The 27546-nt window shown below is 54.8% G+C and overlaps 2 protein-coding genes across 4 annotated transcripts; one reads left to right on the top strand and one right to left on the bottom strand.

Moving 5' to 3' along the window:
* Positions 1 to 6986: 6986 nt before the first annotated feature.
* On the top strand, positions 6987 to 18073 carry C27H6orf132 (chromosome 27 C6orf132 homolog). Its single transcript, XM_062509513.1, has 5 exons — positions 6987 to 7137; positions 10509 to 10624; positions 14418 to 14493; positions 14821 to 17647; positions 17971 to 18073. The coding sequence occupies exons 1-5, from the start codon at positions 6987 to 6989 to the stop codon at positions 18071 to 18073; spliced, it is 3273 nt and encodes a 1090-aa protein (XP_062365497.1).
* A 4701-nt stretch (positions 18074 to 22774) lies between these two features.
* Positions 22775 to 27500, bottom strand: WDR77 (WD repeat domain 77). 3 transcript variants are annotated; one of them, XM_062509527.1, is made up of 10 exons: positions 27316 to 27500; positions 27023 to 27208; positions 26708 to 26849; positions 26587 to 26636; positions 26212 to 26282; positions 25801 to 25855; positions 25496 to 25567; positions 25299 to 25407; positions 24781 to 24849; positions 22775 to 24441 (listed from the first exon to the last, which is right to left on the bottom strand). In XM_062509527.1, the coding sequence occupies exons 1-10, from the start codon at positions 27497 to 27499 to the stop codon at positions 24282 to 24284; spliced, it is 1098 nt and encodes a 365-aa protein (XP_062365511.1). In that variant the 5' UTR covers position 27500; the 3' UTR covers positions 22775 to 24281. The 3 variants fall into 3 exon arrangements, with proteins under 3 accessions (XP_062365511.1, XP_062365512.1, XP_062365513.1); XM_062509528.1 differs by having other exon boundaries at positions 22775 to 24435; XM_062509529.1 differs by lacking the exons at positions 26587 to 26636; positions 26708 to 26849.
* Between the last annotated feature and the right edge of the window lie 46 nt (positions 27501 to 27546).

The raw sequence follows: 27546 nt of genomic DNA, 5'->3' as shown, positions 1-27546 counted from the left end.
GGAAGGGGAAGGGCTCTTCCCCCCCAGCTCCAGAGGTCCCGTGTCCAGTCTTGGTCCTGCTAATTGAGTGGTTTGTCCTCAAAATTGTCCCACACTCTGCTCACCCCAGCAGTGCGTCCTGCCTGCTGCGTTACAAACTCAACTCACACCAGTGGAGATAAATGCAGCTTCAATTTTCACTGATGATGGATTACCATGAAAAATTCTCCGTGTAAATACAACCAAATCCAACGCTGTTTTCACTTTGACACACAGCGCTCTGAGAAGTACTCAGGAATAAAATATGCTCAGAAAGCATCGTGGGCCAGGTCCTTGGCTGGAAGTGAATGTTTGTGACTTCAGGGTCTGTCCCACAGAGAATTTATCCATAACACACAGCTCGTATCTCACAACTGCAGTTATCTAACAAGGAATAGAGCCCAGCATTGCTTCTGCACCACACTAACTTGGGAATAGCTCTGCTAAAAAAGGCAGCATTACACAATCATAAAACACTTACGGAAAAGGAATTAAGCTGAGGAGCACTAATTGGATGTGCTAATTCTGTCCTCGCCACCAGGCCCCCGTTGTGCAAGGTGAACCTTCAGTGATGCTCTGAGCCCCAGCCCAGCCTGTGCTGAGCCAGGGATCCGGGCTCGCTCCGTGCCCTGTGCTGGGACACCCAGAGCAGCGAGCAGCAAGTGACAGGACAAGTTGGGCAGGGTTTTTAGAACAAAATCCACTCTGCATACTTTCCTGGGGAGCAGCGGCAGAGCCTCCCCACCCACCCCTGGCCCCGGTGCTGGCTGCCGGCCGTGCCTCACCACGGACGGGACACCTCAGCCACAGAGCTGCTGTTCCAGGGCTTTATTGCCTGGCTGGGCTGCTCGCTGTTATGGTTTAGGGCGGTGGAAGGATCTCCACTTCACGGGGCTGGCGCTCTCCAGGTCGCTGCGGTGCCGCCCGTGGTCCGTGTCCTGCTGGAAGCAGAAGCCACAGAACGGTTTTTGCGTGGTGCAGAACGGGGCCAGCGAGTTGGACCACTCAGGGCGGTAGAACACGAACTGGAAGGAGCTCAGGGGGCGGCCCCCAGGGTGGGCAACCACCGGCACCAAGCGAGGGGCCAGAGGAGGAGCTGGAGGCGGCCGGTTCCTCGACCTGGGAGGTGGGTTGGTGATGTCTGGCATTGCTTTGGCTTTCTCCATTCCCTTGGCTCTCTGTGGTCCTTGCCAGCGGCTTCGGGTGTTTTAGCCACCTGTGGAGCCAAAGAACCGCACAGTGTGTGGCAATTGCCCCCACCCCTCACCAGGAGAGCCTGGGAAGCTCCTGCAAGGGCAGTCAGGGCAGTGTGAGTGCTGAAGAGCCAAGAGCTTACACATCTTTAGCCAGAAATTTGAGGTGGTGCTCCTCAAAGAGAAAGGGACTTAAAACACAAATGACGCTCTGGAAACACTGACTTGGAAACAACTGCTGAGAGAATAGGAATGATGAGACACAAAGGACTTGACTCTCTCTTGACTCTCAATTACAACAGATAAATGCCAGCAGCACGCACTCCTGGTAAAGCTGTCACCAAGAACAGCCATGGCAAACCTGCCCTGAAAAGGGCTCAACACAACCTGACCCAAGAGGACACAGCAGTGGTGGCAGGACCTGGCTGTCCTTTGGAGCATCAGCTCAGCAGCTCTGGGTCCCTCTGCAGGGACCTCCCTGAGCCTCCTCCTGCTCTGGGGATTGCTCTCAGCAAATCTCCAAACGAGTTTTCCCCCCAGAAATGCGAAGATCCCACACAGGGCACTAGGAGCAGGGAAATGTTTGGCCCGAGCATTTGCAAGAGCCCTTGGCAGAGGAGGGGTGGCCATGAGCCCCAAGACACACACGGGGTGACCTGTGAGCCAGGGCTGTGCTTGGCTGCAGAGATATTCCTGCTGCTGTTACCTAAGCATGACTCAGTTCTCGTGTTTTCATTGACGACACCTCTGTGCAAATGGAAACTGCCTCTTCCCTCAGCAATCAGCCACTCTACTCCTGCCTGTCCTAAATAAAAGCTTAGCTGTTTGCTTATTTTTAACTATGTAAAGAGGTTTCCTACTTTCCGTGATGTAGTTGGTGCTATTTCTGTTCCCTGGCTCCTAAACCTATTAGAAGGGGAATGCCTGCAGATTGTTTGGAAATCTCCTTAAAGCCTTTGAGGGGAATCACCAGATCTCTACAGGTTCACCACCTCTTTTGTCACTCATTTCTCCAGGGCAGATGCCAGATGCCTGAAAGGCTGGATCTCAGCACACAGGGTTTATTTCAGAAGTTTCAGCTGCCACAAGGAAACCTCAGTCCATTTTTCCCCAGGGGATAAAATAATGGGATTTTGACTCCTGAAAAGCAGATTTTGTACCAGCACTGCCATTTCAGTGAGGTTTGTGCACCCCTGCTCAGGACTTAGATTGTTCAGAAGCTGCTGTTTTCACACACTCGTGTGCTGGTAGCTCCTGGCCATTCTCACTTTGGAAGAGACAAGTACACACAGGACTGTGCTGATGCCTGTGCACCCAACCAGCAGGAGCACTGAAGTCATTAATCTCCTGTATTTGGGGCGTGGAGGGGAGGCTGGAGCTGCCTTGGCAGATTGCTAAGTCACACAGATGCCTTCAGGATGGGCAGTGCTGGCTGGGCTGGACCCTTCAGTGCCCTCGGTGAGGGGCAGGTCCTGAGCAGGGTGTGCTGAGCTCTGGCTCTGGGGCTCGGCTGCCCCACGGGTCCTGCTCATCCTCCGGGGCACCTGGAGCTGTGCAGGAACCTCCTCCTGCCCGGGTGAATGCACCTGCTTGCGTGATCCTGCCTTGGAGGGGAAGCACCAGCTTAAGGTCCCGGTGCTATTTATGGCCCTGCCAGATCTCCGTGCCTCAATGAAGAGTCACTCGTAATCCTATTGCACCCATTCCTACGCAGAGAGATCCCTAATCCCTCCCAAACTGCCTGATGTCTGTCACAGCAAATCCCCCAGGTGGGTCCAGGGAAAGGCTGGAAAGGCTCAGTAATCAGGGGAGCAGGAAGGCTTCAGTGGTGCTGCTGGGAGCACAGGACATGTCCCTGCTCAGGGACCGTCCCCACACCAGCTCTGTCCATCCTGTCCCTGCTCAGGGACCGTCCCCACACCAGCTCTGTCCATCCTGTCCCTGCTCAGGGACCGTCCCCACACCAGCTCTGCCCATCCTGTCCCTGCTCAGGGACTGTCCCCACACCAGCTCTGTCCATCCTGTCCCTGCTCAGGGACCGTCCCCACACCAGCTCTGTCCATCCTGTCCCTGCTCAGGGACTGTCCCCACACCAGCTCTGTCCATCCTGTCCCTGCTCAGGGACCGTCCCCACACCAGCTCTGTCCATCCTGTCCCTGCTCAGGGACCGTCCCCACACCAGCTCTGTCCATCCTGTCCCTGCTCAGGGACCGTCCCCACACCAGCAGCTGCTCGCCTGTCTCTTGCAGCCATCCCAGGGTCCATCCCTGGAGCTATCCTTGGATCCATCCGGGAGCCATCCAGGACTACCACGCGCAGTTTTCCCTGAGCTCTCACGGGGACAGAGCTGGCTGATGGCAGCAGTGGGATTTGCACAGCAGGGATGGGATGAAGCATCTCACTGACATCACTGGGACCTGTCAGGGACTGGTCACCCTGGGGGCAAGGATCTGCAGCGCCCAGGAAGAGGACGTGGGGAGGGAGCGTCCCTCACCTGGGACACCCACCTGTGAGGTTTTCTGTGATGGAGGCCCTGGAGTGTGGGGCTGCCTGGGGTGGAGGCAGGAGACACCACTGGGTTGTCAGGGCTGTTGGGGCCATTGTGACCACAGAGTGTCCCTGGGGTGCTGGATGTCACAGGGGTGGTGGGGCTGGGCAGGGCAGGGGGTGCAGAGGAGTGAGTGCAGGGTCTCAGCCATGGAGACCAGGATTCCCAGCCTGTGCAGCTGGGGCACAGCCAGGCCCTGCAGGACGCTCTGCTGGCCCTGCCAGCCCCAGGCACAGCTGGCTTTCCCTGCTTTCCCTGCCCCATTGGCACAGCTGGCTCTCTGTCCCTGGGAGCTGGTTCTGCTGTTCTGTTCTGCAGGCACACCTGAGGCTTTCTTCTCCCATCCCTCCCTCCTCCAGGTCCGGCCTGAGCTGCCCTCGCTGCACAAACCCCTCTCACACCTGCGAGTGCAGCTCCTCACCCTGATGCAAAAGCAGATTGTTCTGGGGTGTTTACCTGTATTGGGATCAAAGGCAGCCTCACACTGCGGTGTGTTACATCACAGCAGAGCTCACACGGCTCTTTCTATGCCATAAAATCTGCTGGACATCTGCCAAGCGCTTTCCTGAGCTCTGTGCCCAGCCCAGCCCACCAGTCCCTTTTGCTGTGTGGCCTCAATCGCTCAGGAGTCACAGCTGTCCTTCCTTAAAAATACAGCCCAGCCACCCACCTTGGCAACTTCCCTGTGTCTCTGGAGTTTGCACTTCACAGGAGCCACCGTGGCCAGCAGCACAGCCAGCCTGCTCCTCCTGAGCTGCTCCTGAGCCTTTCCTGCCCTTCTGAGGGGAGGTCTGTGCTGTGCTGTGCTGGGAGGTGGAAGGTAGAGAACAAACATCTCTCACCTGGCACGAACAAATGGGAATGTGCACAGGAGCCCTGGCAGAACTGCTCAGCTGCTCGTGTTCAGTGGGATAACAAATTCACCTCCAAATCCCTTCATGTTGTGAGGGTGATGTTTTCCTCTCTGGCCACCCAGGGTGAGGCAGGAGCATGGCTGGTGGGGTGGCAGGGCCAGGCTGTGGCAGCCCCAGGCTCAGGAGCACCCCAAGCAGTGGCAGAGAGCTGAATCACCCCTCTGCTCCCTCAGAGCAGCCCCACAGCCCCTTTGAAGTCTCCCTGCTGTAATGAGATTTTGTGGGACACCTTTGTGCACGAGCCCAGGCTCTCTCATTCCACAGGGTTTTATTGGCTTCGCTTCTCAAAATAGTTCCCCTTCTCCTTCCCTTTTCCATGCGTGTCTCTCTGTGTGTCCTGTTGTGTTTGTTCACACAAGGACTGTGGATATCAGTGAGCGCTTTTGCCTTGTAGACACACACGGAGTCCTTTGTCTTTCCAGCAGGGAATGGGTTCTTCATCCCACCTGATTTCTGCTTTTGAGAGGTACCTGGGAATTTTCTTTAAATGCCCCAAGTTGGACTCGGTGATTTCAGAGGTCTTTTCCAACCTCTTCAAACTGATCCTGTGTCATAGACAGGTAGGAGGATTATAACAGAAAGGCTTTATAAAATCAGATCTCGCTCTGCTGGCCTGCCACTTTTGCTAAGTGCAGCTAACAAGCAATTTGCAAGTTCCCATTGCAGACTCCAAAACAGGAGAGCCACAGTTGCTTTGTGCCTTTCTAGCGTTTTCTACATTTGTCCTTTGGTATTTTTTCCCCTTATGGTGTTTTTAGTTTTTAGGGTCTGTTTTTTATTGCCTTTTCCCCTCCTCTTTTTCAGCCACAAGTGTTTTAGGGGAGAACAGAGGTGTGGGACAGTGCCACAGAGTTTTCCCTTCCCTAGTTGGCCACTGCAGCTACACTGTAAGACATACAGTTGTTTTCTTTAAGGAGACTAAACCAGCTGTGATGAAACACTGATGAACGCCTGCGTGTGGATAAAGAGGATACAGCGTGTCCACCCTTGATTTTGTGGAAGATTCTATTGCTCTTGCAACCTCTGCTGTTTTATCTTCCATAGATTGCACAGAAGAGTCGCCCACCCCGCTACAGGTCCCTGCTGAGTGCCAGGGTGTCTGTCTGTCTGTCTGTCTGTGTGCGTGCAGTGGCGTTTCTGTCTCACAAGCAGCATTTAAGATAACTGTCAGGAGAGTCCCACTAATTGCAGGGCTGGTGCAGGGCACAGAGCTGCTCCAGCCACGGAGCTGCAGCCCTGGTTAAACCCCCAGAAAGTGCTTTAAATTATTAGAGCTCCTCTACCACAGCCACAGGATTGAATTTTAACATTTTAATTATACTTTTCCTTCCCCATTTCCCATTCATAATTCAACTTTATTTAAGTGCTGCCTCATAATCTGGGCCATAATTAGGAATGGAATATCGTAGCAGTTCTCATTTTTCATTCTTCACAGGGGATTTAATGTGTTGCTTTAATTTGTTCTTTAAAACAGAAAAAAAAAGTTGCTTTTCACAAGAAAAGCATCATTTCAAGATGATTAAATAGCTGATCTTTATCACTGGAAAAATAAATCTGTATTGTTTTGACTCTCAGAACTTGACAGAGATAGAAAGAGGTGTAAGATCTTAACCTGAAGTTGGAATCTGTGTTTCAGAGTTAATGTTTTGGCAGCTATTTGGGGTTTAAAGTTCTCCAGAATCCCCCGTATTTATTAGTGGCAAGTGTTACTCATTAACTCTCAAATTTTACTTGCATAGCACAAAAAAATCTTTATCAGTGCTAGAAATTTGCTTTTGTACATGAAAATAGAAATGGTTTGGGGTCAAGTCCCATCGCCTTCAAGGTTCTGCATCAAAAGCACCCAGAACTTCAGAGCCCCCCGGGAGCTCCCGGGTCTCGGGAAGGCGATGGGACAAACACGGGAGGGACTGAAAGAGCAGAGCCCTCGAGGGTTCGGGCTCAGGGAGCGGCCAGGGAGGTTTGGGCCGTGATATCAGGGAAAGGTTCCTCACCCAGGGGGTGGCCGGGCGCTGGCCCAGGCTCCCCAGAGCTCCGGGAGCGCTCGGACAGAGGCGTCAGAGCCAGGGCAGGATTTCGGGGTGTCCGAGCAGGGCCAGCAGCCGCCCCGGCACCGCGTCCGCTGCAGCCCGGCTCTCCCCGGGGCTCTGAGAGCCGAAGGCTCGCCGGGACTGCCGCGGTGCCGGGGCAGGGGCACCTGGCGAGGGCGGGCCGGGGTGGGGCCGGTCCCGCCCCCGGGGCCGCTCGGTGCCGTCCCCGGCGCTCGGCGGCGATGCCCGGCCCGGAGCGGCGGCAGCGCCCGGCTCGGCCAGCATGAAGAAGCATCACCCGCACTCGGTGCAGGGCACCTTCAGCCGCCTCTTCGGCAAGCGCCACTCCGGCCCCAGCGCCGCGTCCCTGTTCGCCACCAACCCGCCCTGGATCTTCGCGCAGGAGGTGACCTCGGACAGCGCGGGTGGCACCGGTCAGTGTCCCCCGAGAGCCGTGCGGGGTCGGGGCGGGGCGGCCCGGGGGGGAGAAGGCTGCGGTGGGGTCGGGGAAGCTCCGGGGAGCGCTCGGGGTTCCCGGGATGCGGCGGCGCCCGTCCCGGAGCCGCGTCCCGAGCGGGCACGGGGGGTCCGCGCCTCGGCTGGGCCGCTCCGGGCGAGTTAAACTTGGCTAAAAGAGGCTGGTGAGTGCCTGTGAATCTCATTTATCGCTTCCCGTCGCGCTTTCCCACGCCATGTTTGATCTGCGCCTTCCCAGGTTGGAGTTATTTACTCGTAAACCTGTTTTCTCGCAGGGCTGTGAGCGCGGAGGGAGCTGAGGGTTGCATATCCCTCGGGATTTATTTGTGTTTCTTTGTGGTTTTAATTGCAATACGGTGCCCTGGAGGCTCATGTAGGAGGGAGCCAAATTAATAGTAATGGAGCCAGGTAGATAGAAGATAGCAGTTTGTGGATGAAGTTTGGTGGTTGTAAGAGCCCAACACACTCTTCCAAGATTAAAAAAAAAAAATGGAAGTGCTGCCTTGCTGAGCTGTGCAGAGTGAAGTATTGTCTGTGGAAGCAACTGCGAGGTGGTTACACCCCAAAGGCCAAGCTGCTGAAACCAAGATAAAATGAAAATGTCACAGGGAGTTTCATGCAACTCTGCAACCTAGAGGGAAAATTGCTGATTTCTAACTGTCGTAAACCTGAGGAGGACTCAAGTTTCTCTCTGATGTGGTTTGGATTATAAAAAAGAAAAGAAGTTGCTGTGTCTGCTGATTTCCGTGGCTGCAGTTCAGTTCTGCAGTGACAGTACAAAACTTTTCTGCCCAGCTGCGGGTCAGGCTCCGAAGGAAAAGCCGGGAATGCTGAAGCCCGAGCCTGAGGAGCAGCTCTTGAATCGCTCCTTTGCATCCTCCCGGCGTTGCTGCCCCGAGTTGGGCTGGGGAGGGTGCGGTGCCAGGGAGGCACCGAGTGCGGCACCGCAGAGCGCGGTGACACCGCGGTGACAGTGCGGTGGGGCTCGGTGCGAGGAGGGCTCAGCAGCCCCAGGACAGCCCCAGCTCCGTTTCTGGGACGTTTCCTGCAGAGCTCCGTGCCAGGAGGAGTCCCCTGCTCCTGCTGATCCCCACCTGCGTTTCTCATACAAAGTAAACACGAGTTAAGCAATGTGGAATTGGGTGTAGGTTTTCGTGTCCCTGACTCAGAGATTCCTGAATATAGTGAATGATTCCTCCTCCTCCTCCTCCTCCTCCTCCTCCTCCTGGGAGCTGTGAATACCCCGGCTCAAACCTGCTGCACCTCCTCCAGGTGATGCAACCCCCGGAGAGGAAGAAGTTCCATTACATGCGTGGCAAATTGTTTATTTAATTTCCCATGGATGAGCAAACACAAATGTCTGCAGGACAGGCTGAATGTCAAAAAGTGGCCAAAGCAAGGCCAGTGCTTTGAGCCAGCTGCTTCCCACATCTTCCAAGGATGCATTTCCTGATCCTTCCTTCCAGGAAACGAGGCTGGCAGAGCTCAGGTCTTGCTGCTGAAGGGCTCCCAGCAGGCGAGTCCTGTTTATCTAGCAAAGAAAACACAACTACAAGCACTTCATTTTACTTTAATTAAAGCATTCAGGGCAGTGATGCTTAGTAATCTAGGATCAAAGTCCTTGTGATCTTTAATCCAGTTTCTCACTGGGTTTACCTAGTGACTTGTTAAATATAAAACTCATCATTTCAAGTCTCAGAACTACTCTGGCGCTGCTCAGGCTGTCTGAGTCCAAACTCCCTTGTTGCTTTGGCCTTAATTCCTGCTCTTTACTCACTGAGTGCGGGGTCACCCACAAAATTAATCATCACAGAATCACAGAGTGGTTTGGGTGGAAAGGGACCTTAAAACTCATCTCATTCCACTCCCTGTAATGGGCAGGAATGCTTTCCACTAGGTCAGGCTGCTCCAAGTCCCATCCAGCCTGGCCTTGAATACTTGCAGGCAATTTGCTGGCACCTCTGTCCTCCCCGGGACTGCAGCAGCTCTTCCTGAGCGCTCGGGCCCTTCCCAGGTAAGGAAGTGATAAAGCCTTGGTAGGACCAGGCTGGCTGAAGCACGGGTTGATTGGTGATTTGAAAGCTGAAGAAGATGTCCTTTGTGTAAAGGGCCACTTGTAGTGGGGTAAGTTTGGTGTGAGGGAGGAGAGGCTGTGATTGCCTGGCAGGGCAGATACTGCTGGGGTATCGCGGGTTACCTGGGGGGTGGATGGGACAAGGGAAAAGCTGACATGCTTCTGGACGCTGTGGTGTGTTTGAACGTTGTGTGGAATTCATCTGCAGAGGCTGTGCTGCCTCATGCCCAGCCCCTGGTGTGGTCAGGTTCTTCATTCCAGGTGTTCAAAGTGCTTTCCTTCTGTGGGATGCACCTGAGGCATTTGCCCTCCCCTTTTTTTCACTAGACTTGGAGTAAATCTGTTTCCTTGGGAGTTTCCTGCTGATCTCTGCCCATCCTTCTTCTTCTTCTCCTCCCTTCCTCCCTATCAAAGTCTGTTGTTGGGAGCACTCCTGCAGCTTTCCCTTCAGTCCCAGCCATTTTGGTTTTTTCCCCCTCCTTCCTCAAACCCTCAGATTTTCTTTAATGTCGGTCTGCTTGGCTGCGAGTTATTTGTGTATCTCCTTCCAGCCAAGGTGGGGTTTATGTGCTTCAGTATTTCTGCTTGTTAATTCATGCTGCTAATCAGACACAAAGAATGTAATTAAATTAATTTTATGAGCTTTATTCACTGTCAGAAATAAACCAGCCCAAGGGGTGTGGTTCAAGGTGAAAGCACAAGGCTGGGAACCAGGAATTCCTGATGGCTTCTCCTGCTTGTCACACCAGGGCTCAGTGACTTTGTGCCCTGGTGTCTCCCTCCATCCACGGCAGTATTTTGTGGGAAGTCACCCGGAGCAGGCTGGAGTGTGGAAGTGTTGTGAAGCGCCTGGAATTCCCTGTGGCTTGGCTGTCAGTGTTCTGCCCAGAGTGCTGGGCAGGAGCTGTCCCTCCTCCTGCTCAGCTCTGGGCTGCCTCCCCCCTCAGTCCAGCTGCTCAGATCAGCCAGGACTGAATCCTGTTCCTCCTGAGCTGTTCAGCTCTGTCCTCCAGAGCTCAGGTGTGTGACAGGGTTGTGAGTGCTGTCCTGCACACTTGGGACCTTTCCCTCCGTCTCCCACTCATCTCCAAGACACCCAGGTTTTCCTCAGGACCTGCTGGGCTTTGCCCACTCCTGGGAGCTGGTGCAGCAAATTCTCCACAGCTCTCTTTTAGCCTCCATGATGTCCAGTGTTGTTTTTGCCAGTGTCCGAGCTCAGTGCTGCTGTAACAGTGTGCTCTCCTCTCCCTGCAGGTGATGTGATCGAGGTGTACTACGGTGACAATCGCTTCGGGACAGTGACGGACTCTGGCACAGCAACGCTCAAACCCCGACCCAGGGTCCGGCCCCTGCTGACCTTCCTGCCCCTGGTGAGTGCCCCAGTCCCTGCTGGGGTGGAACTGGTGCCCAGAGCCAGCCGGGCTGGCTGCTGCTCTCAGCCCCTACCCGAGGGAGAGCAGAAATGAAAAGCAAAAGCACTGTGTAATGAGGCTGGGTACCAGGGATTAGCAGGTGATCTGAGTTCAGGGCTGGTGTGGGGCACGGACGAGGCATTCGGGGGAGAGGCGTGAGTGCTGTCAGACTTGCATTTTCAATTAAAAAATAATTGCTGAGCACAGAGATGATAGATCAGGCTTGCACTGCAGTTATATCAGCGCTGCTGGCAGGATCTGTCCCAGGATCAGGCGTGTTGCTGGAGCAGCACTGAACTGAGTCCTGCTGCAGCAGAGGAAGGAGGTGATGCTGTGGGTATGCAGGGGTTGATTCTTTTCAATCTCTGTATGAAAAAACCATTCCCTGCAGAGCTGGGAGCAGGGGCTGCAGCAGCAAGGACCAGCACAGCCAGAGCAGAGGGCCTGGAGGTGGCTGTAACTCCCAAAGCCACGCTTGCTTATAGCTGGCTTTGAGGAACCCCATGCAGCACTTCCCAGATGTCCTATTCCCTGAAGAGCACGGGGAGGCACAGGATTCACAGAATCCCAGGGACTGGGTTGGAGGAGACCTTAAAGCTCATCTTGTTGAAGCCCCTTGCTCTGGAGCAGGGTGCTCAGAGAGGCTCTGGAGATGTCTGTAGCTAAATTGAAGTGATACCCGCAGGTCACGAGGTCAGTGAGGACAGCGAAATGCTTCAGTCTTTTGGTCTTGACAAGGAGATGATCTCTGCTAATGGAAGTGTGTGTGGTGTGGGATTGAGAGCAGGAATGCCCCCGGGACAAATCCTAAGGGCTGTCACCCAAGCCCGGGTGCTGCTGCTGCCCACAGAGGCACAGCTGGCCCTGGGGCTCTTTTTCCCCTGGGAGGGTCCCTCACAGAGCTGGGTGACAGCTTTCACTGAAGGAATTAGTAGGAAAAGGCAGCGTTCTGAAGGATCAGTCTGTGTTGGGTGTTTGACTCTCTTGGTGAGGTTTGATCGTGATTGGATCTGGCACAGACTCTTCTGCTGCCACGTACATACCTGCACCAGGTACACACCTGCATGAGGCTGCTCTGCAGCTCCTGCCTTAACCCTTTCCTCCCACCCACGGGGAGCAGCTCCCAGTGAGTCAGGAGGATGCACACGCCCTGCCCTGCAGCTCCTGTGCCTCTGCACCTGGCAGCTCTTCCCGCAGGAGCAGCTTCCATCCCGTCCTGGGCTGTCCCACACGGAATCACAGCAGCCACTGCAGGACAGGGGTCCCCCCACGGCCCCCTGCCCACCTGGCTCCCCCAGCACTTCAGGTGCATGGACAGCTTTGGCATCCCGGGGCAATAAATTCCTTCAGCAAACCACCACCCTGCCCTCCTCAAAAACGAGGAGTCTGGGGGCAGCTCTTTATATTCCAAGAAATTTGTAGCCTCTCTGAGCCCCCAGGGTGCAGAGCTGTTGTATTTTGGGGTGGCTTTTGTAACTGCAGCCTCAAACCTTGATCATTTAATGGGTGGGCAGGGCGGGCTCCTGAGAGCCTGGGGGGCTGGGGACCATGAGGACAGGCAGGCTCCCCTCGCTGGGGACTTCTGGTTGTTCCAGGGATGAAAAGCGATTCCTGGTGGTTGCAGTGAAAGCTTCCCCCCGCGGGATCCTCAGCAGGCACAAATCTGATTCAGGTACCACAAACTGGAAATGCAGGTTCCTGGCACAGCACCCAGAGCCTGCTCTGAATCAGCTGGAGGTTTTCTGGGCTGGCCACACCCCGAGCAAACACCAGGAACAATCTTCCCAACCATCTCTGCAGACTGGCAGCGTGCTGGGGATGCTTTCCATTTTAGAAGCCAGCTCATGACGCAGGGATGGGTGGTTTTTGAGAGATGCTGAGCATTAGCAACTGCCACGGAAGGTTTTGGAGATGAACAGGCTTGCCCAGTTTGAAATGACACGGCCGAAATTACTGCTCCTTTATGAAGTGCAGACTGTGTCCTCCAGCTTTGCATAGCTCTCTTGACTGCCAGTCCCTTCCCTCTCCTCTCCAAGCAGGTGATGCATATGCTGCTGCTAATGCAGAGCTCAGACATCTTTGTGTCCCTGTAAACGAGCAGGTACCCCGGGGGTGCTCTGGGAACCAGCAGCAATGGATTTCCGTAGCAAATGCCACTGCCGGGGCTTTGTTCTTTGTGATTTTGGTATCTCATTGCTCTGGACAATTTAACTATCAGCTCTTGGAGTGCCTCTCTTGGCCTTTGTCTTCCCTCTGGCTCTCAGATGAAGTTCAGGATCTGCCCTGATGCCCTCGCAGCCCTTGGCTTCTCCATCAGCACGGAGTTGTCTGGTCCTTGGTGCAATCCCAGGGATATGAATTCCCTCACCTCTGGGTCAGCGGCTCATTCCCTGGTGCTTATAGAGGATCTTTGGTCATCTGCAGGGTGATGCACGTAGCAAGTGAAATGCGTGTATTTTCCTGTTATTTTAAAATATATAACATAATATATAAATATATTATAAAGCTGGGGCAATCCAGGGCTCTTCCACAGCAGCCCAGGTGCTGCTGTTGAATCAGCTCTGCCCCAGCAGCTCCTGAGCTCCCCGGCCAGGGCCGTGTGTAACTGTGAGGTGCTGTCTGAGCCTGGATGGGGCTGGATCAACAGATGCAACTGACCTTCGATCCAGGAGACTTTGGAATCCCGTAGCAATCTGATGTAAAAACGGTGATAACGGCAGTGAAAGGCAAAGGGCAGGGGCTCAATCATTATCCAGGCTTTTGTGTGCACGAAATGGCTGATGACAGGATAACATCGCCTTTGTCAAGGGCTGTTAACAGCGCAGGCGGCTGCCCGGGGTGGATGTGGAGCCTGGGAATGGGACAGGACACTGTCCCTGAGCACTGCCCGCCGTGTCCCTCCGTGGGTGCTCCCTCTGAGCTTTGTGTCTTTCTGAAAGCTGCTCCCAGATCCCGATCCCAGCCCGACCACCAGAGCAAGTGTGCCCTGCCCATGGGTGTCCAGGTGTGCCCTGCCCATGGGTGTCCAGGTGTGTCCCTGAGCCACCCCAGCCCCTCGGAGCCAGCCCAGCCGTGAGTCAGGGCACAGCAGAGGCTTTGTGCCGCTGGCAGAGCCCCAGCAGCTCCAGGTGAGTCAGCCTGCCTGTCTCACGTTGGGTGGCTGTAATTACCGCAGTGCCCTGGCTGCAGGCGTCCTCCCAGATGTGTAGGCTGCTGAATTGCTGGTCCTGTACCAGCTAAAGGCACTGCTGAGCTCTCAGCATGAGCGTGAAGGGAGTAATTGAGAGCAAAACACAAACCACACAAGGAGCAGTTTTCCCCAGGGTGCTCAGATATGCTGGTGCCAGTCTCCCAAAAAGCTGGAGGTCTGTCTGTGACCTCAGTGCGGTGCATCCGTGCCTGGGGCAGTGCTTGCTGCAGGAAAACACCCCCCAGACCCGGGGGAGCTGCTGGGACATGAATGGTGAGGAGCCAGTGCTGCTGCTGGTGGGCTGGGAGCCCCGAGGGGATGTGAAATATCTGAATTCCTGCCCCTGACCACGGGCAATTGTGCCAACGGCTTGTGCAGCCTTGATCACTTCACTCATCCCCTCAAACCCTGTCAACAGCAGCTTCCACAGGGACCTTCACACCACAGAAACTGCCCTGGATCCCATCAGGGCTTGTGTGGACAAATTACCAGCTGCTTGTCAGCCCTTTGCTCTGATCCCTGGGCGTAAGACTGACAGCTCTGTTTCCTCAACTCGTGCAGAACGCCCAAGAATCCCATGGAGTGGCTGTGCCAACGCCGTCGGTGCCAGAAGACTTTGAGGAAAAGGCAGCTCTTGGTAAGGGATGTTCTCTGTGCAGTCCTGGCCAGCAAAAAGTGCTCACCAGGGCCTCAGGGCATGAAGTGTGTGTGTACCGAGCTGTGGAGCAGACAGTCTGCTCGTATATTTTCATGCTAAAATGGAGTCTGCTATTAATTATTTTTTGAAGTAATTGAAAATTAATTAATTAATTCCTGAGGGGTGTGGCAGAGCGGCTGTTACAGCTGGGGAGGTTTCAGACAAGCCTGGCGAGGGGCTGGCTCCCTGGGCAGACACTGGCACAGGCCAGGCAGGCTCAGCACTGATGGAGAGGCTCACAGGGCTGTGCTCTCGCTGCTCTTGCAGGCTCTGGCTCGCAGCTCAATGGCAATTACCGGATGTACAGCTCGGTGGGGGACCTGCGCCCCCAGGCCCTCCATGAGGGTCACCTGGATGAAGACATCCCCCCACCACCATCAGTGCCTCCCCCACCCCCTCCGGCAGCGCCTGTGCCACCCCCTCCGGCCTCGCCGGTCCCTCCACCCCCCGAGATGCTGCCACCACCGCCACCACTGCCACCCGCGCTGGTGCCACCTCCGCCACCACTGCCACCCGAGCCGGTGCCACCACCTCCTGCCATGGCAGCCCCGCCACCTCCCGCCTCTGCCCTGTCCCCCCCCAGCACTCCGGCTCCTCCCGACTTCATCCCACCGGCCCCGCCGGGCGCCCGGGACCCTGCAGACTTCACCCCCGGCATCTCCAAGTGGAAGTCGGAGACGGTGCTGAACACGAGGCAGGCGGACGCCGAGGGGCCGCTCTGCCCTGCCGAGGCCGGGCTGCCCGCAGCCCCCAGCCCCAAGGAGAGCCTGCAGCCCAAGCCCGAGCCCCACCTCACCTTCCCCAGGTCGTTCAAGGTGCCGCCGCCAGCCCCGGCGCGCTCCTCGTCCATCCCGGTGCAGGAGGACCAGCCCGGCCGGCAGGAGCCGGTCCCCAGGCAGCCTCACTCCCGACCACCCCTCCCACCCTGCTTCACCATCAGACCCGCGGCCAAGGCACGCCTGGGAGAAGCCGAGCAGAGGAATTCCGGGCTCAGGCAGGGCGCTGGGAAGTCGGCTGTGCCCCCTCCACTGAGCCCCAGGCCAGGTCCGGGGCTCGGCCAAGGGGTGAATCCTGCCGGCCGCCGGTCCCCGCTGCTGGGCTCTGAGCGGGAGAAGATTCCCCAGCTGAAAACAGCCGGGACAGACTCCCCTCCAAAATCTGAACCTCTCACTGCAAATGACCTGGATCTCCCTCCTCCGGACTACCCAACCTGTGAGGATGACTGGAAGGATGCCAGCAACCTGAGCAAGCTGCGGGACGAGCTCTCGGCACTGCTGCGCTCCCCGCGCCGGGAGGAGAGGCCGCTGGACAGGCTGGGTGCTCCCCAGCCCATGGACAGCAATCCCAGCCGTGCTGGCAGCCGTGAGCCGGGGCTCAGTGAGCCCCACCTTGCCAGGAAGGACACGGGGTTATCTAAAGGAGGGGAGAATGAGAAGAAAGCGGTGCCCAGCAGCACCCCCAGCACCAATGGGGGCTCTCCCAGCACCGCAGTCACCACCCTAGAGAGCAACCCCGACACACAGCCCCGCAGTGTGAGGACAATCCGGAACGAGCTGGAGGCTGTGCTGTCCCTGAAGAAAGAGGGGAAACCTGCCCCAGGACTCAGCAGCCAGAAGCAAGGTGTGGACAATGGCATCAGCACCTCACAGGTGAGGAAGAGCCCCCTTGACACAAGTGGCTCAGTAGTGCCAAAACCACTCCCAGCCCCTGTTGTGGAGAAGGATGAGACAGATCCCAAGGAGCATCCCGCTCCTGCTGCTGGCAAGGTCACAGAGGGTGTGAGCCCTGCTCCTGGGTCCCTCAACAGCAGCGTGAGTCCCCCAGACCCACCTCAGGGACCGGCAGAAGAACCCCCTGCTCCCACCCCTTCCTCACCCTCAGCGTCCCCTGCACAGAGCCCGGCACCACAGCCCAGCTCGGCCATCTTCCAGTACAAAGTGCACCAGGCTGGGGCCAGCCCGGCCGAGCCGCCCTGTGCCCCGGGCTCAGCTGAGCCCTCCTGCCCCGGGAGCTCGACCAGGAGCCCCCCGGCCACCTCAGGAGCAGGACAGGAGGAGGTGCTGATCCACCCTGTGACGGGGGAGCGCGTGGAGCGGGGCTCGCCCATGGCCCTGCTGCTGGCAGCCCGGCAGCGCGCCCAGCGGGGCCGCCAGGGCGGGGACGGGGCGGCCGCACTGAGGGCGAAGGCCCCCCTGAGACTCAGCAGTGCCTCGTCGGACACCGCGTCCAGCAGCTTCTTCCGCCACGAGTCCAAGCCCTGCTCCTTCACTGTGGTGCCTCGGCCGCCGGCGGCCGGTCCCGGAGGGTCCTGCTGGAGCAAACCCCCCTCGTTCTCCAGCTCCTCGGAGCAGGGCCGGGACGTGCGGGCGGTGGGCGAGGCGCAGCCCCCCGGGCCCCGGCGAGCCGCCGCCTCCAGCCTGCTCCGGGGCCTGCTGGACTCGGGCCAGCCCGGCCCAGCCCGCCACGGAGCACCCAGGGAGGAGGAGAACGGGGACACGGCGCTGGACTTCGGGATTATCCCCCCACCCCCCGAATTCAGCAACGAGGCGGACGAGGGTCCCCTCCGGAGTCGGGAGGAGAACCGCAAGTGCCCCAGTGTCCCTGACAGCAGCCGGAGCTCGGGCGAGCCGCGCTATTTCAGGTGGTCTGGCTACATCCGCAACTACGGGGGCAACCAGGAGCCAGCAGCTCCGCTGCCCTTGGAGAAGAGCTGGAGGAACGGCGACTTCACCCCCCAGTACCCGGATTACAGCAGCCCCACGAGTTTCCCCAGCCACGGCCCCAACCCACGCCCGCTGATCAAGAAGCGCCTGTACATGTCCGAGCCCGACAGCTCCTACCCGCGGGCAGCCGCAGCCCCCCGGGCCTCGGGCACCCTCTCCCCGTACGGCCCCGGGGGTTTCAGCTCCTCGGCCGGGGAGGGGTCTCGCCGCCTGGGCTCTACCCACAGGAACGGCCCCTCGAGCGCCCAGGGCCGGCGGGCGAGCGCGGACGCTGCTGGGAAAGCCACGGCCTACGGCGGCAGCGGGGCTGACGCCAAGTACAAGGGGCAGAACGGGGACTTCTCGCCCGCCAGCGTGCTGGCAGCCAGCAGGTACGTGCCCCCCGAGCCCACCCTTTCCTGCCCTCCGTGTCCCTTGGCCCCGGAGCAGCACTGGGCCTCCAGAGAAGTCGCTGCCCCTTGGCTTGTGCTCGCTCCCGGCTCCTGCTGCTGGCCCAGTCCAAGGGCAGTGACTCCATGGCTGCTCCCTGGTGCCAGCTGTGACCCCAGTGCCCACCTCCCTCCCCTGCCCACCTCTCTCCCCTCCCCACCTTGCTGAGCGGGGACACGGAGCAATGGAATACATCCTTGTGGTACTGAGTGACCGCCAAGCTGTGCCTGGGCTTTCGGTGACTTCCCCTGTGTTCTCCCTGCAGGCCTGCCCACGGCACCCCGCAGTACGGGGCCCCCTCCAACACCTTCACGGTCAGGCCCGGGACCCGCCAGCCCATCTCCTACACCTACCAGAGCCACCGGTAGGAGCTGGGGGCTGCCCCCAGCCCATCTCCTACACCTACCAGAGCCACCGGTAGGAGCTGGGGGCTGCCCCCAGCCCATCTCCTACACCTACCAGAGCCACCGGTAGGAGCTGGGGGCTGCCCCCAGCCCATCTCCTACACCTACCAGAGCCACCGGTAGGAGCTGGGGCTGCCCCCAGCCCATCTCCTACACCTACCAGAGCCACCGGTAGGAGCTGGGGGCTGCCCTGCCAGCGTGCGCCTGTCAAGGGCGAGAAGGTGCCTGGGTTGGTCCTTCCCTTCTCTATGGGCACCAGGGATGGGCCCAACCCAGCCTGAAAATGCACTTGCTTGAAACTGCTGATGGAGAAGGTGGGGAATGAGCTAGAGACTTGGACTTTGCTCACAGAACTGTCATGGAGAGTAGTTACTGCGGAGGGCAGGCTGCTGCCTTGTTACCTGAACAAATGTGGTTCCCCCTTTTCCCATTTTCCCTTGTGGATTTTTTTCAGAATTGCAGCCTGATAGGCCATCTAGGAAAGCCAAAGAGCATCCTCAGCTCTCTTTAAAGAGCATCACCACTGGAAAGATTGATTTGTTTGACTTTTTAACTCCAGCACATTTGGGAGCAGGGGTAAACCAACTGAAAGATGTGCACAATGGAAGCAAAGCAGTGTATAGATAAATGTCAGGGATTAAAATAAGAATGAGAGGCCAGTGGGATGGGAGGAGAGTTTAGGATGCCTAGATCCTGACCCTTTCTGTCCTTCAAGAGTTTGGAGCAAATCAGTTCTGCCTTAAACCCAGCTCTGGGCAGTCAGTGCCTGCCCTGCTGAGCCGGGCTCTGACCCCTTCTCCAGGAGCAGCTTCGGGAGCAGGGGCCTTGCTTTGCTGTGCCTTTTGGCCACTGTAAATGTTTCTGTTGGTAATTATTCCTCGTGGAAGGAGGCTGTGAGGCCTGGCTGGAGGCTGTAAAGCACTTTGGAGGATATGGAGCAATCCTTTTCCTTGGGCTGGTGGGTTCCAGCGACTCGCCCAGGTCACCGTGCTGCTGGAGCTCTCCCCGAGGGGTCTCTTGCCACTTCACACCCATGTTACCCCCAAAGTGTCCCTGTTAACTGTTCTCCTGAGACTTGGCTTCCATCTGTCCGATGTGGGGACCGAGAAGCTGAATTTCAGCGGGACTGTATTGATGCTGGTGGGCTGAGGGGTGTCTGCAGGGACACCCCGAAGGGAGCTGGCTCCTGCTGCTCCCCTCAGTGCTTTTCTGGGTGCTGGATGTGCAGAGCTGCCCCTGCTTCCCACGGGTGCCTCCGAGCAGCTGTTGCTGCCTGTGCAGGGCTGGGAGCTCTGAGGAGTCTTCAAGGTTTCAGCTTCCAGAGTGAGCAGTGGGGTCTCACGAGAGCTGACCTGAGTGGGGAATAGCCAACCTCCTGAAACTAGAAACAGAGAATCTTCCTCCTAGGTAAACTTGCTGAAATCACTGTAAGATAACTGTAAAAACTTACAGAGAATATTTTCTAATCACTGACAAACTAAAAGCACTTTGAGACATGAGTCTGTTTTTATGGAAAGCACTTTCTATTTTCAATGCTATAAATACTACTGGTTCCACTCCAGCTTACCCTACCTGGCACACACCTGGATGTGGCCTGCAAGCAGATCTTGTTCTACAATTCAGTTCAAAATCAGGGATAATTTTTTTCTTTCACAATGGAATTCTCAAGTGTTATCTTCATATTCAAGTCATGTCATTGACATTCTATGTTTTGTGTTGTTTCCAGCTTTATCCAATAATTTAACAGCCCTTTTGGCAGCAGTTTTAAAGTATTCTGAACTTTACTTTGCTGTGAATAAAATGAAAATGCAAATACAATAATCAGTCTAATAGCTGATTCAAAGGGCATTTTTATGCCAGTAAGTCACAGTGACTTGGAAGATTTCCATTGCTCACCCCAGCCAATATTGAAATGATAGGCTTTAAATATCTGGGTGTTAGTTTAAAAAGAATATTTATAGAGAAAAGTGACTATGGAGTTAATATAAGGACATTTAAGAGTGCCAAGTGTCATGTGGAATACCACCCTCCCCAAAACATGGAATCTTCTCCATGCAAGGAGCATCCTGAGCCCTCTCCTTTATGTGTAAAAGTAAATCCATGATCCTCCTTGAGGGGCTTCAGGGTCATGTTTTGGTATTGGATGAAGTTTCACCAGTTTAACTCGAAAGCAAACAAAGTCTCTTTGATAACATTGCAAGTTAATGTTTTTTTTCTTCCGATACTTTTTTTTTTTTTAATAATAAGCTATAATTGCAAATGAGCTCTCAAAAACAATTTTAAGGCTGGGTGGGCAATTTCAGTTTTCGATACTGACCTTGCCCAGAAGTGGAGAGGGCAGGGGGTATGTGTGCAATTCCACCTCAAGAATTCTTCCAAACTGGAAACTCCCCAGCAAAGTTTTTTAGAGAAAAATGTGACACTCCAATGTTGGCACTTGCTTTAAATGTCACATTTACTACTTTAGCCATACACACAATTCCTGTATAGTCAAAGTATGGTCTTAGACACCACAGAGTGTCTCATTTCTAGGAGACATAGTTGTTTTAATTTAGTATTAGAAGGATGATAATATAAGTGAGCTTTGTAACATAGCCATTGTTCATTCAACACCATTCTGGGAGTGCAGAGGGGGCTGAGCTGTCAGTAAATCAGGCTGGACTCTGCTCCCAGTTGTAGGACTGGTTAGCATGCAGGTTTTCAGCAGTGGAACACTTCCATTCTTCAAACACTTTGGGCTATCCCTGCTTCTTTTGAATGCATTCAGCAAATTCTGGTATTTCAGTAACAACTCACCATTGATTCTGGGGCCGTTGTGACAAAGGAACCACTGTCAGAGCTGTTGGCAGCCACAGCACTTGGGGACGGTCAGATCTCTCACAAAGTGAGGGCTGCAGGGATGGGGATGAGTCCCCTCCTCCTGGGGCAGGTAACTGTCAGGTAAGAGCATAACCTGTCCTGGGATTGCTGCTCCTGCTCCTCCCTGCTCTTTCAGTACGGAAATTTAGCAACACAGTAAGAGGAAACAGAACTGAGGGGAATTAATGGAGCAAAGCACCGTGACCCAGCCCAGTGCCCAGAGCAATCCTGAAGCCTGAGTGTGGAGTTATTCTCACTTCACCCTCTCTGATGCAGTGTGGCAATTCAAGTCGTGATACAACTTCAGTTATCCCCTGCAGCTGCCTCTTCCTCACAAGTTCCTGCTAGGGGAGTGTAACAGAGCTTTAGCTGTAAACTATTGAACAAAGTATCTTATTTATGAGTGCCATTGAACACCAACCTTCTTGCATTAAACATTTCTGAATGTTTTATTACACGTGTGGTCTGACTTTTTGCTTGCGTGGTCTGTCTGCTGGAGGATTGAGACGTTTGCACGTCCTTGAAAGGATGGGAAAATGTAGCTCAGCAAGGGTTTGAATTTCAGCTTGCCCAGGGCTTGGTCCAGTTTCTCTGAGCAGTTGATCCAAAGCCTGTGGCCATCTCAGTGTTTTTAGAAGCCCAGTGAAGGCATGAAGGGCAGCAGAGCCCCAGGAGCTGTGTCACCCACACCCAGCTGGTTGGGCAGGCTGGCAGAGAGCTGGAGCAGTACTATAAATAGTCCTTGGGTTGGAGCCTTCATTAGGGATGAAACTCCCATACCTCTTACAAGCCCCAACTCGAATGCTGTGCCCAAAACTGCAAGCAGTGTGAGCAATGCAAGCAGCAACACCGAAGAGGCTTGGCTGCACAGTGGCTGCTTCTTCCCACTCAGAATTAAAATGATCTGCATTCTCATCTCCATGCAGCTCTACCTACAGAAACAGGCTCTGGGAGGGAGGGAAAGGGTGCCAGCTGTGCCTTGAAGCTTTTACTGGAGCCACAAGTATCCCCAAACCTGAACGGTGTGTGGTGCAGGGACACACACCCCGCAGAGTTGTGTCCCTTCCTTGGCAGGGAGCTGCAAAGGCAGCAAGGAGTGATGTGGAATTGATTCCTGGTGCTTCTGCTCCACTGCCCATGTGTCTGTGCCTTCACTGCAGCCATGCCAGCACTGGTACAACACCTCTGAGCCAAGCTGCACCCCAGCAGTGACTCCTGAACTGCTCTTCTGTACCTCTCTCATGAGAGTGACAAACCCCAAATGCAAGTGCCAGAAACCCCAGAAGCAGATAGTCCTTAAGGCAAAGTGCAGAGCTGAGGCCGTGCTCCTTCCCCGTGCCAAGGGCAGCTGCTGCCATCCTGTGGCACCACAAATACCTGCCAGGTGCTGAAGAACTGAGGATTGTTTAGTCTTTACTTGTAAAAAGAGTTAGTAAATCACCAGTGACCTGCTCTCTCTACAGGCTTCACCATCCACCACGAGTCTTTTGCCATGCACTGTTGTGTTTTGCTCAGGTGTGGCAATATGAGGAACCTTATGTGGCTTAATGTCTCACATTTGAACCTCTCGTTTTAGCTGTGCACGACGGAACCCCAAGTTGAGTTTTGGAAAAGAAAGTTCCTGAAAATAGCAGGATCCAGAGCCTGCCTTGCATCAGTGCTGAAGAACTGCACTGCCCTGGCATTGAACAGGAATACGGTGAACATTTATTTAAGAACAGTTTTAATATCAGGGACTGAAATCACAACTTGAACTGTGTGGGTGATCTCAGCTGGCTCTTCAGTGCTACAGAAGTGGCCCAGTGAAACTTAAACCAGTTACAAATGAAAACCATCTTCCAAGACACCTTTTTCAGAACCAACACAAGACCTGTTTCAGTACAGCATCACAGTCCCTAACAGGGGACTTTGTGGTTCAAGTGTCAGGTTTTATCATCATTTACCATTTGTCATACGCTGCCCTAGAACAGGAAGTTACTGTGAACACCTGTATGAAATGGGAATTTAACAAGGAGCAAGGTTCACAAAGAGTATGAGAAAGTACAGAGCCTGGGAAAGCTTAGTCTGCCTAAAAATTAATTGTGGGCTTTGCAAAACTAAACCTATGTGTATGCAGAGATAAAAACTGGAAGCAGTGTACATTCAAGTGCTGCTATCATGCTAAAGTACCAGGGGTAACATTAATTTCAACGGTATTTTTGTTTCATCAGTCAGGACTTGCTTAATTCTGTCTAGGAAATACTAGGCCAGACCAAGCTATAACTAGAGCAGCAGCAAGGCATGCAGAGCAGTGACTTCCATCAGATAAACATGTTCCAGGGAAAGCTGAGTTAGAATAGAAATGCACGTGGTATTTGACAAAAACACCTCTACGGGCTCGGTGGAGTCTGGTTTGGGGGTAGGGCAGTGTCCTGTCCCCTCAGTGCCAGCACAAGAAGTCACTTGTCACACGTGCGTGGATCTGGGTTATCACTAAGCACAGCCTGGTACAGGAGCAAGCAAATGACAACTGAAGTCCTTAGTCCAGGTTTCCCCTCGCACAAACCTTTTGTTCACAGGTCTTGGCCTTGAGTAAGTTGCCTTCAGCACAGAGGAGATGACCCATGGTGCCAGAGCACTGCACTGCTCCCTCCTGCCTGCCAGCCCCTGGCTCTGCCCTCAGCTGGCCTCGGGGCCAGCACGTGCTGGGCACCCCGGGATTCCAGCACCATCCCAAAGTGTTTAACTGCAGGGCTCCAGCTGGGATCCTCACACCCAACACTGGGACTTCACACCAGTGCACAGCCAGTGCTCAGCAGGCTCCATCCTCTCACCACATGCTGCATTAAGGACAATGCTGGAACCCTTCCAGCCCTTGAACCCCAACAAGTCTTCATTCCACCTGATTTCCAGAGCAAAAAACTTTGCTCAAGGGTGAGGCTCTCACATCTACCCAACAAGAGGCATGCTGCTAACCTCCCCCAAAAACTTCTATTAATTCCATGGGTAGTCTGGGGAACTGATGAAAGAATCAAGTCTTTTTGACTTTATTTCTTTCTTCATTACACCTAATTTCCAGTCTCTCTAAGTCTCCTCTGTGCCTGAAGTCAATTTTCTCTGAGTAAAACCAAAGTCTTTTATTACAGAAGCCACTCCCGAGGAAAGGGTAAAGCTTGGTTTGTAACTAACTTAAGCCTAATTCAAAATTACTACAAGAACCTTCTTAGCCACAAGCTCTGAGGCAGACAACAGAGCCCAGTCCAGCTCACACACCTGCGACTTCAGCAGAATCAAAGTGATGCCAGCAAGGAACTTGGACCACGAGTTTATAAAACTATTCTTTTACACAGTTGATTCCAGAAGCTTCACCAGCTGGTAGAGGGACATTATGATGTAAAACCTGATGATCCCATCCAACTGTAGTGAGCAAGGCATCATCTGAAGGAGACCAGGACAAGCCTTTTACAAAGTCTCGATGAGAACGGTTTCTGAACCTGGAAAACACCAACACCCCATCAGCCATCATTAGAGAGAATGTGGGCTTGGCCATCCCTAACTGCTGGTTTGTGAGGATCATGCTCCTCTATTTAGAAACATTTTCACCTCCAGGTTTGCCCAGAGAAGCTGTGGCTGCCCCAGCCCTAGAAGTGTCCAAGGCCAGGCTGGACATTGGGGCTTGAAGCCACCTGGGAAGGTGGAAGGTGTCCTGCCATTGCAGGGGGTGGAATGAATGATTTTTAAGGTCCCTTCCACCCCAAACCATCCTGTGTACTAATAATTAACTCGAGAAGACAAGAAGAAAACAGCAATGAGTACATTCTGTCTGTACTTACACCTCTGAGAGGTCTGAGTCAAGAACAGCAACTGAACAGTCTTCACTGATGGAAGCCAGTAAGGGTGAACTAGAAAGAGATGAGAGCACAGTTAGAACAAGCAGATACAAGAATTTTTAGGGATAAATTTATGAACAACAGGATTCTTAGTGATCCTGACCCAGGTACAGCAAATTAACTCACAAAAAATCTTACAAAAATGTTTTCATCAGCATGTGGCAGGGTGCCAGTATTCTGAGTGGGAATAGTCTATTAGAGTCTGAAAGCAAGTGATCCTTCTTTAATCAGAGGTGACTGTAATTAGAAAAAACCCCACCGTGTGTGGGTCAGCAATTCTGGAACTACAGAATTCTTGCTGTGGACATTCACACATGTCAGAAGTGAGATGTTGCTTGGTTTATTCTCTGATACAATCTCCTTGATAAGACGCCAAAACTGGCATTCTCACAGTAACTCAAAAATAACTGAAGCTTTTAAAGGGCTGCAGTCCCACGTTCTGTGCCAGAATCAGTCAGTACCTGTGTGCAGAGAAAGCAAAGCCTGTGATGGCTCGGGTGTGCACAGCAGTGCTGAGGGCAGAGTCAGGATTCTTTGTGTCCACCAGTGCAACTGTTCCACTTTCATCACCTGGGAGAGACACAGACTGAAGTTACAGCAAAAACTGTCCTGTGAGAACAAGGACTTTGATTTGCCAGGTGAGAGATCCGATTCTTACCCAAGACAAAGATGTCACTTTTCTGTGGATGCCACAAGACTGAGGTAGGGAGGTAATTACAGGCACTGCAAACTGCAAGGGGAGGAACTGGGGTGAGTGTGGAAGGAGGCAGCACAAAGATACTCCTCATCTCTCTCATCTAACACTGCTACTGCACCAAGACAAGCTTATTGTACTTCTGTGACAGTGTCAGACCTCCTTGGGTTTTAACAGGCACATCACTAGTTTAAGAAGTCAGGCATAAGATAATTTATTTCTTCCAACACAAACTCATGCAGAAGCAGCGAGTGCACACAGAGACATACCAATTCGGGTAGCTGGTTTGGGGCATCTGGTGTCCCAGAGTAAAATTCTGTTGTCCTATAAATCCAAAAGGAATGAGAAGAACTTTACCATTTCTTTGTGGCATAAATTCAGATTCATTGCTAACTCACAGGCAAAATGACCCTGCCCTTTTCTCTGGGTTAAAATGATGCCGTCATTAAGTCCAGCCCTCAGTCATCCCCAGGACATAACTAGGAGCTCCCAAAATTTGATACAAACCTGTAGGAATCAGCTTGGTAAACCGATTATAAACTTATCAGACTAGAACACTGCAATAACACGGGCAGGCAGGTTGCAGCACAAGAGGTGATTTGTAAGTGCATTAAACCATAAATACCTAAAGCTAAATCTTGTTTTAATGTGGTAGATTTAGACAACAGAGTGAGCTTTACCTCAGCACAGGACAGGAACACAGTGTCCTTACCAGGACAGGAAGCCACACAAGTCACTGCATCGGAGTGAGCTACCAAAAGCACAAAAGGATAAAGAGCCTCAAAGACTGTATCCAACTTTCCCCCATATTCCCAAGGGCCTCCAGAGGCACAGCAGTTTAATAGCAGTGCCCAGACATGGGATAACTTCTGCTCAGCAGCAGCAGCAGCCAACTGCTTCCTACCAAAGTGATGAGCTGCCCAATCCAACCATGGCCACAAGTCCTTGTGACAGCCCTGAGCTTGAGGGAGCCAGACAAGGGATCAGGGGAACGGGTGAAAATGGGATGTAAAGGCGCTTATATAAAGGACAGAGAGGGGTGGGTCGGCACTCACCTCTGTAGGAGTGCAGCACCGTTTGCTCCGGGATGTCCCAGACCTTCACACTGGGGACAAGAGGGAGCAGTGAGCGCCCAGCACAGCCCGGGCACGCGGCTGCCAGGCTGGGGACACTCACCAGAAATCCCTGCCCCCGCTGACAGCCTGGGTGCTGCCAGCCAGGACGGACACCGATGTCACAATGTCATCGTGCTCGTATTTACAGAACTTGTTCACGATGAGGCTCTCGTTCTCCTCCAGCTCCCAGAGCTCCACCGCACCTGGGGGATACAGGGGAACACCCAGCTCAGCGAGAAGGACACTCACCTCGGAGCCGGGGAGGAGCAGGAGGGAACGGGAGACACCCAGCTCAGCGGAGGGGATGGCACCCACCCCGGCGGGAGAGGGGACGGACACACCCCGGCGATGCATGCGGGATATCCCCGTCGCTCACCCGAGTCGGAGGCCACCAGGATGCCCCTGTCCGCCAGCCAGCACAGGTCGGCCACCCCCGCCTCGGTCTGCACGCCGGCCGTGCAGAAGCCCTCGCTGGGGGCGCGCCGGGGCTCCGCGAACACCCACAGCGAGCCGGTCCAGCAGCGCCCGTTCAGCCCGGAGGCGCCCAGCAGCAGGGCCCCGTCTGCGGGAGAGACACGAAGGGAGGCGCGGGGAGCAGCGCGGGGAGCCCCGGGGGAGCGCCCGAGGGTCCCGGGCCCCGCCGGGCCCCCCGCGCCGCCGCGCCGCTACCTGCGCGGTACAGCGCGCGCTCCAGGTGCCGCTCCATGCAGGCAGGCGCGTTGGGCGGGATGTTCCACTCGGGGGCGGCCTCGGCCGAGGGCTCTCCGTCCGCCGAGGCCGCGGGCGCCGCGGTGTCGGGCGGGGCGGGCGGCGGGGCCGCCTGGGGCAGCGGCAGCGGCAGCGGCTCCTCCATGGCGGCGGCGGCCGGGCCGGCGGCGCCCCCACGTGTCTCCCGCCGCC

This window comes from Cinclus cinclus, chromosome 27, assembly GCF_963662255.1.
Source record: "Cinclus cinclus chromosome 27, bCinCin1.1, whole genome shotgun sequence".
In the NCBI taxonomy this organism is placed as follows: domain Eukaryota; kingdom Metazoa; phylum Chordata; class Aves; order Passeriformes; family Cinclidae; genus Cinclus; species Cinclus cinclus.
Note: the sequence above shows the minus strand (reverse complement) of the source record. Positions and strands in the feature narration are given on the sequence as shown.

Coding starts and splice junctions, on each gene's coding strand:
- WDR77 (XM_062509527.1), bottom strand. CDS start 27,499: ATGGAGGAGCCGCTGCCGCTGCCGCTGCCCCAGGCGGCCCCGCCGCCC. Junction 26,283..26,586: donor GGTGCTGCACTCCTACAGAG/GTGAGTGCCGAC, acceptor TGCTTTTGGTAG/CTCACTCCGATGCAGTGACT. Junction 25,408..25,495: donor AAGTGACATCTTTGTCTTGG/GTAAGAATCGGA, acceptor TGTCTCTCCCAG/GTGATGAAAGTGGAACAGTT.
- C27H6orf132 (XM_062509513.1), top strand. CDS start 6,987: ATGAAGAAGCATCACCCGCACTCGGTGCAGGGCACCTTCAGCCGCCTC. Junction 7,138..10,508: donor GGACAGCGCGGGTGGCACCG/GTCAGTGTCCCC, acceptor CTCTCCCTGCAG/GTGATGTGATCGAGGTGTAC. Junction 17,648..17,970: donor AGCGTGCTGGCAGCCAGCAG/GTACGTGCCCCC, acceptor TTCTCCCTGCAG/GCCTGCCCACGGCACCCCGC.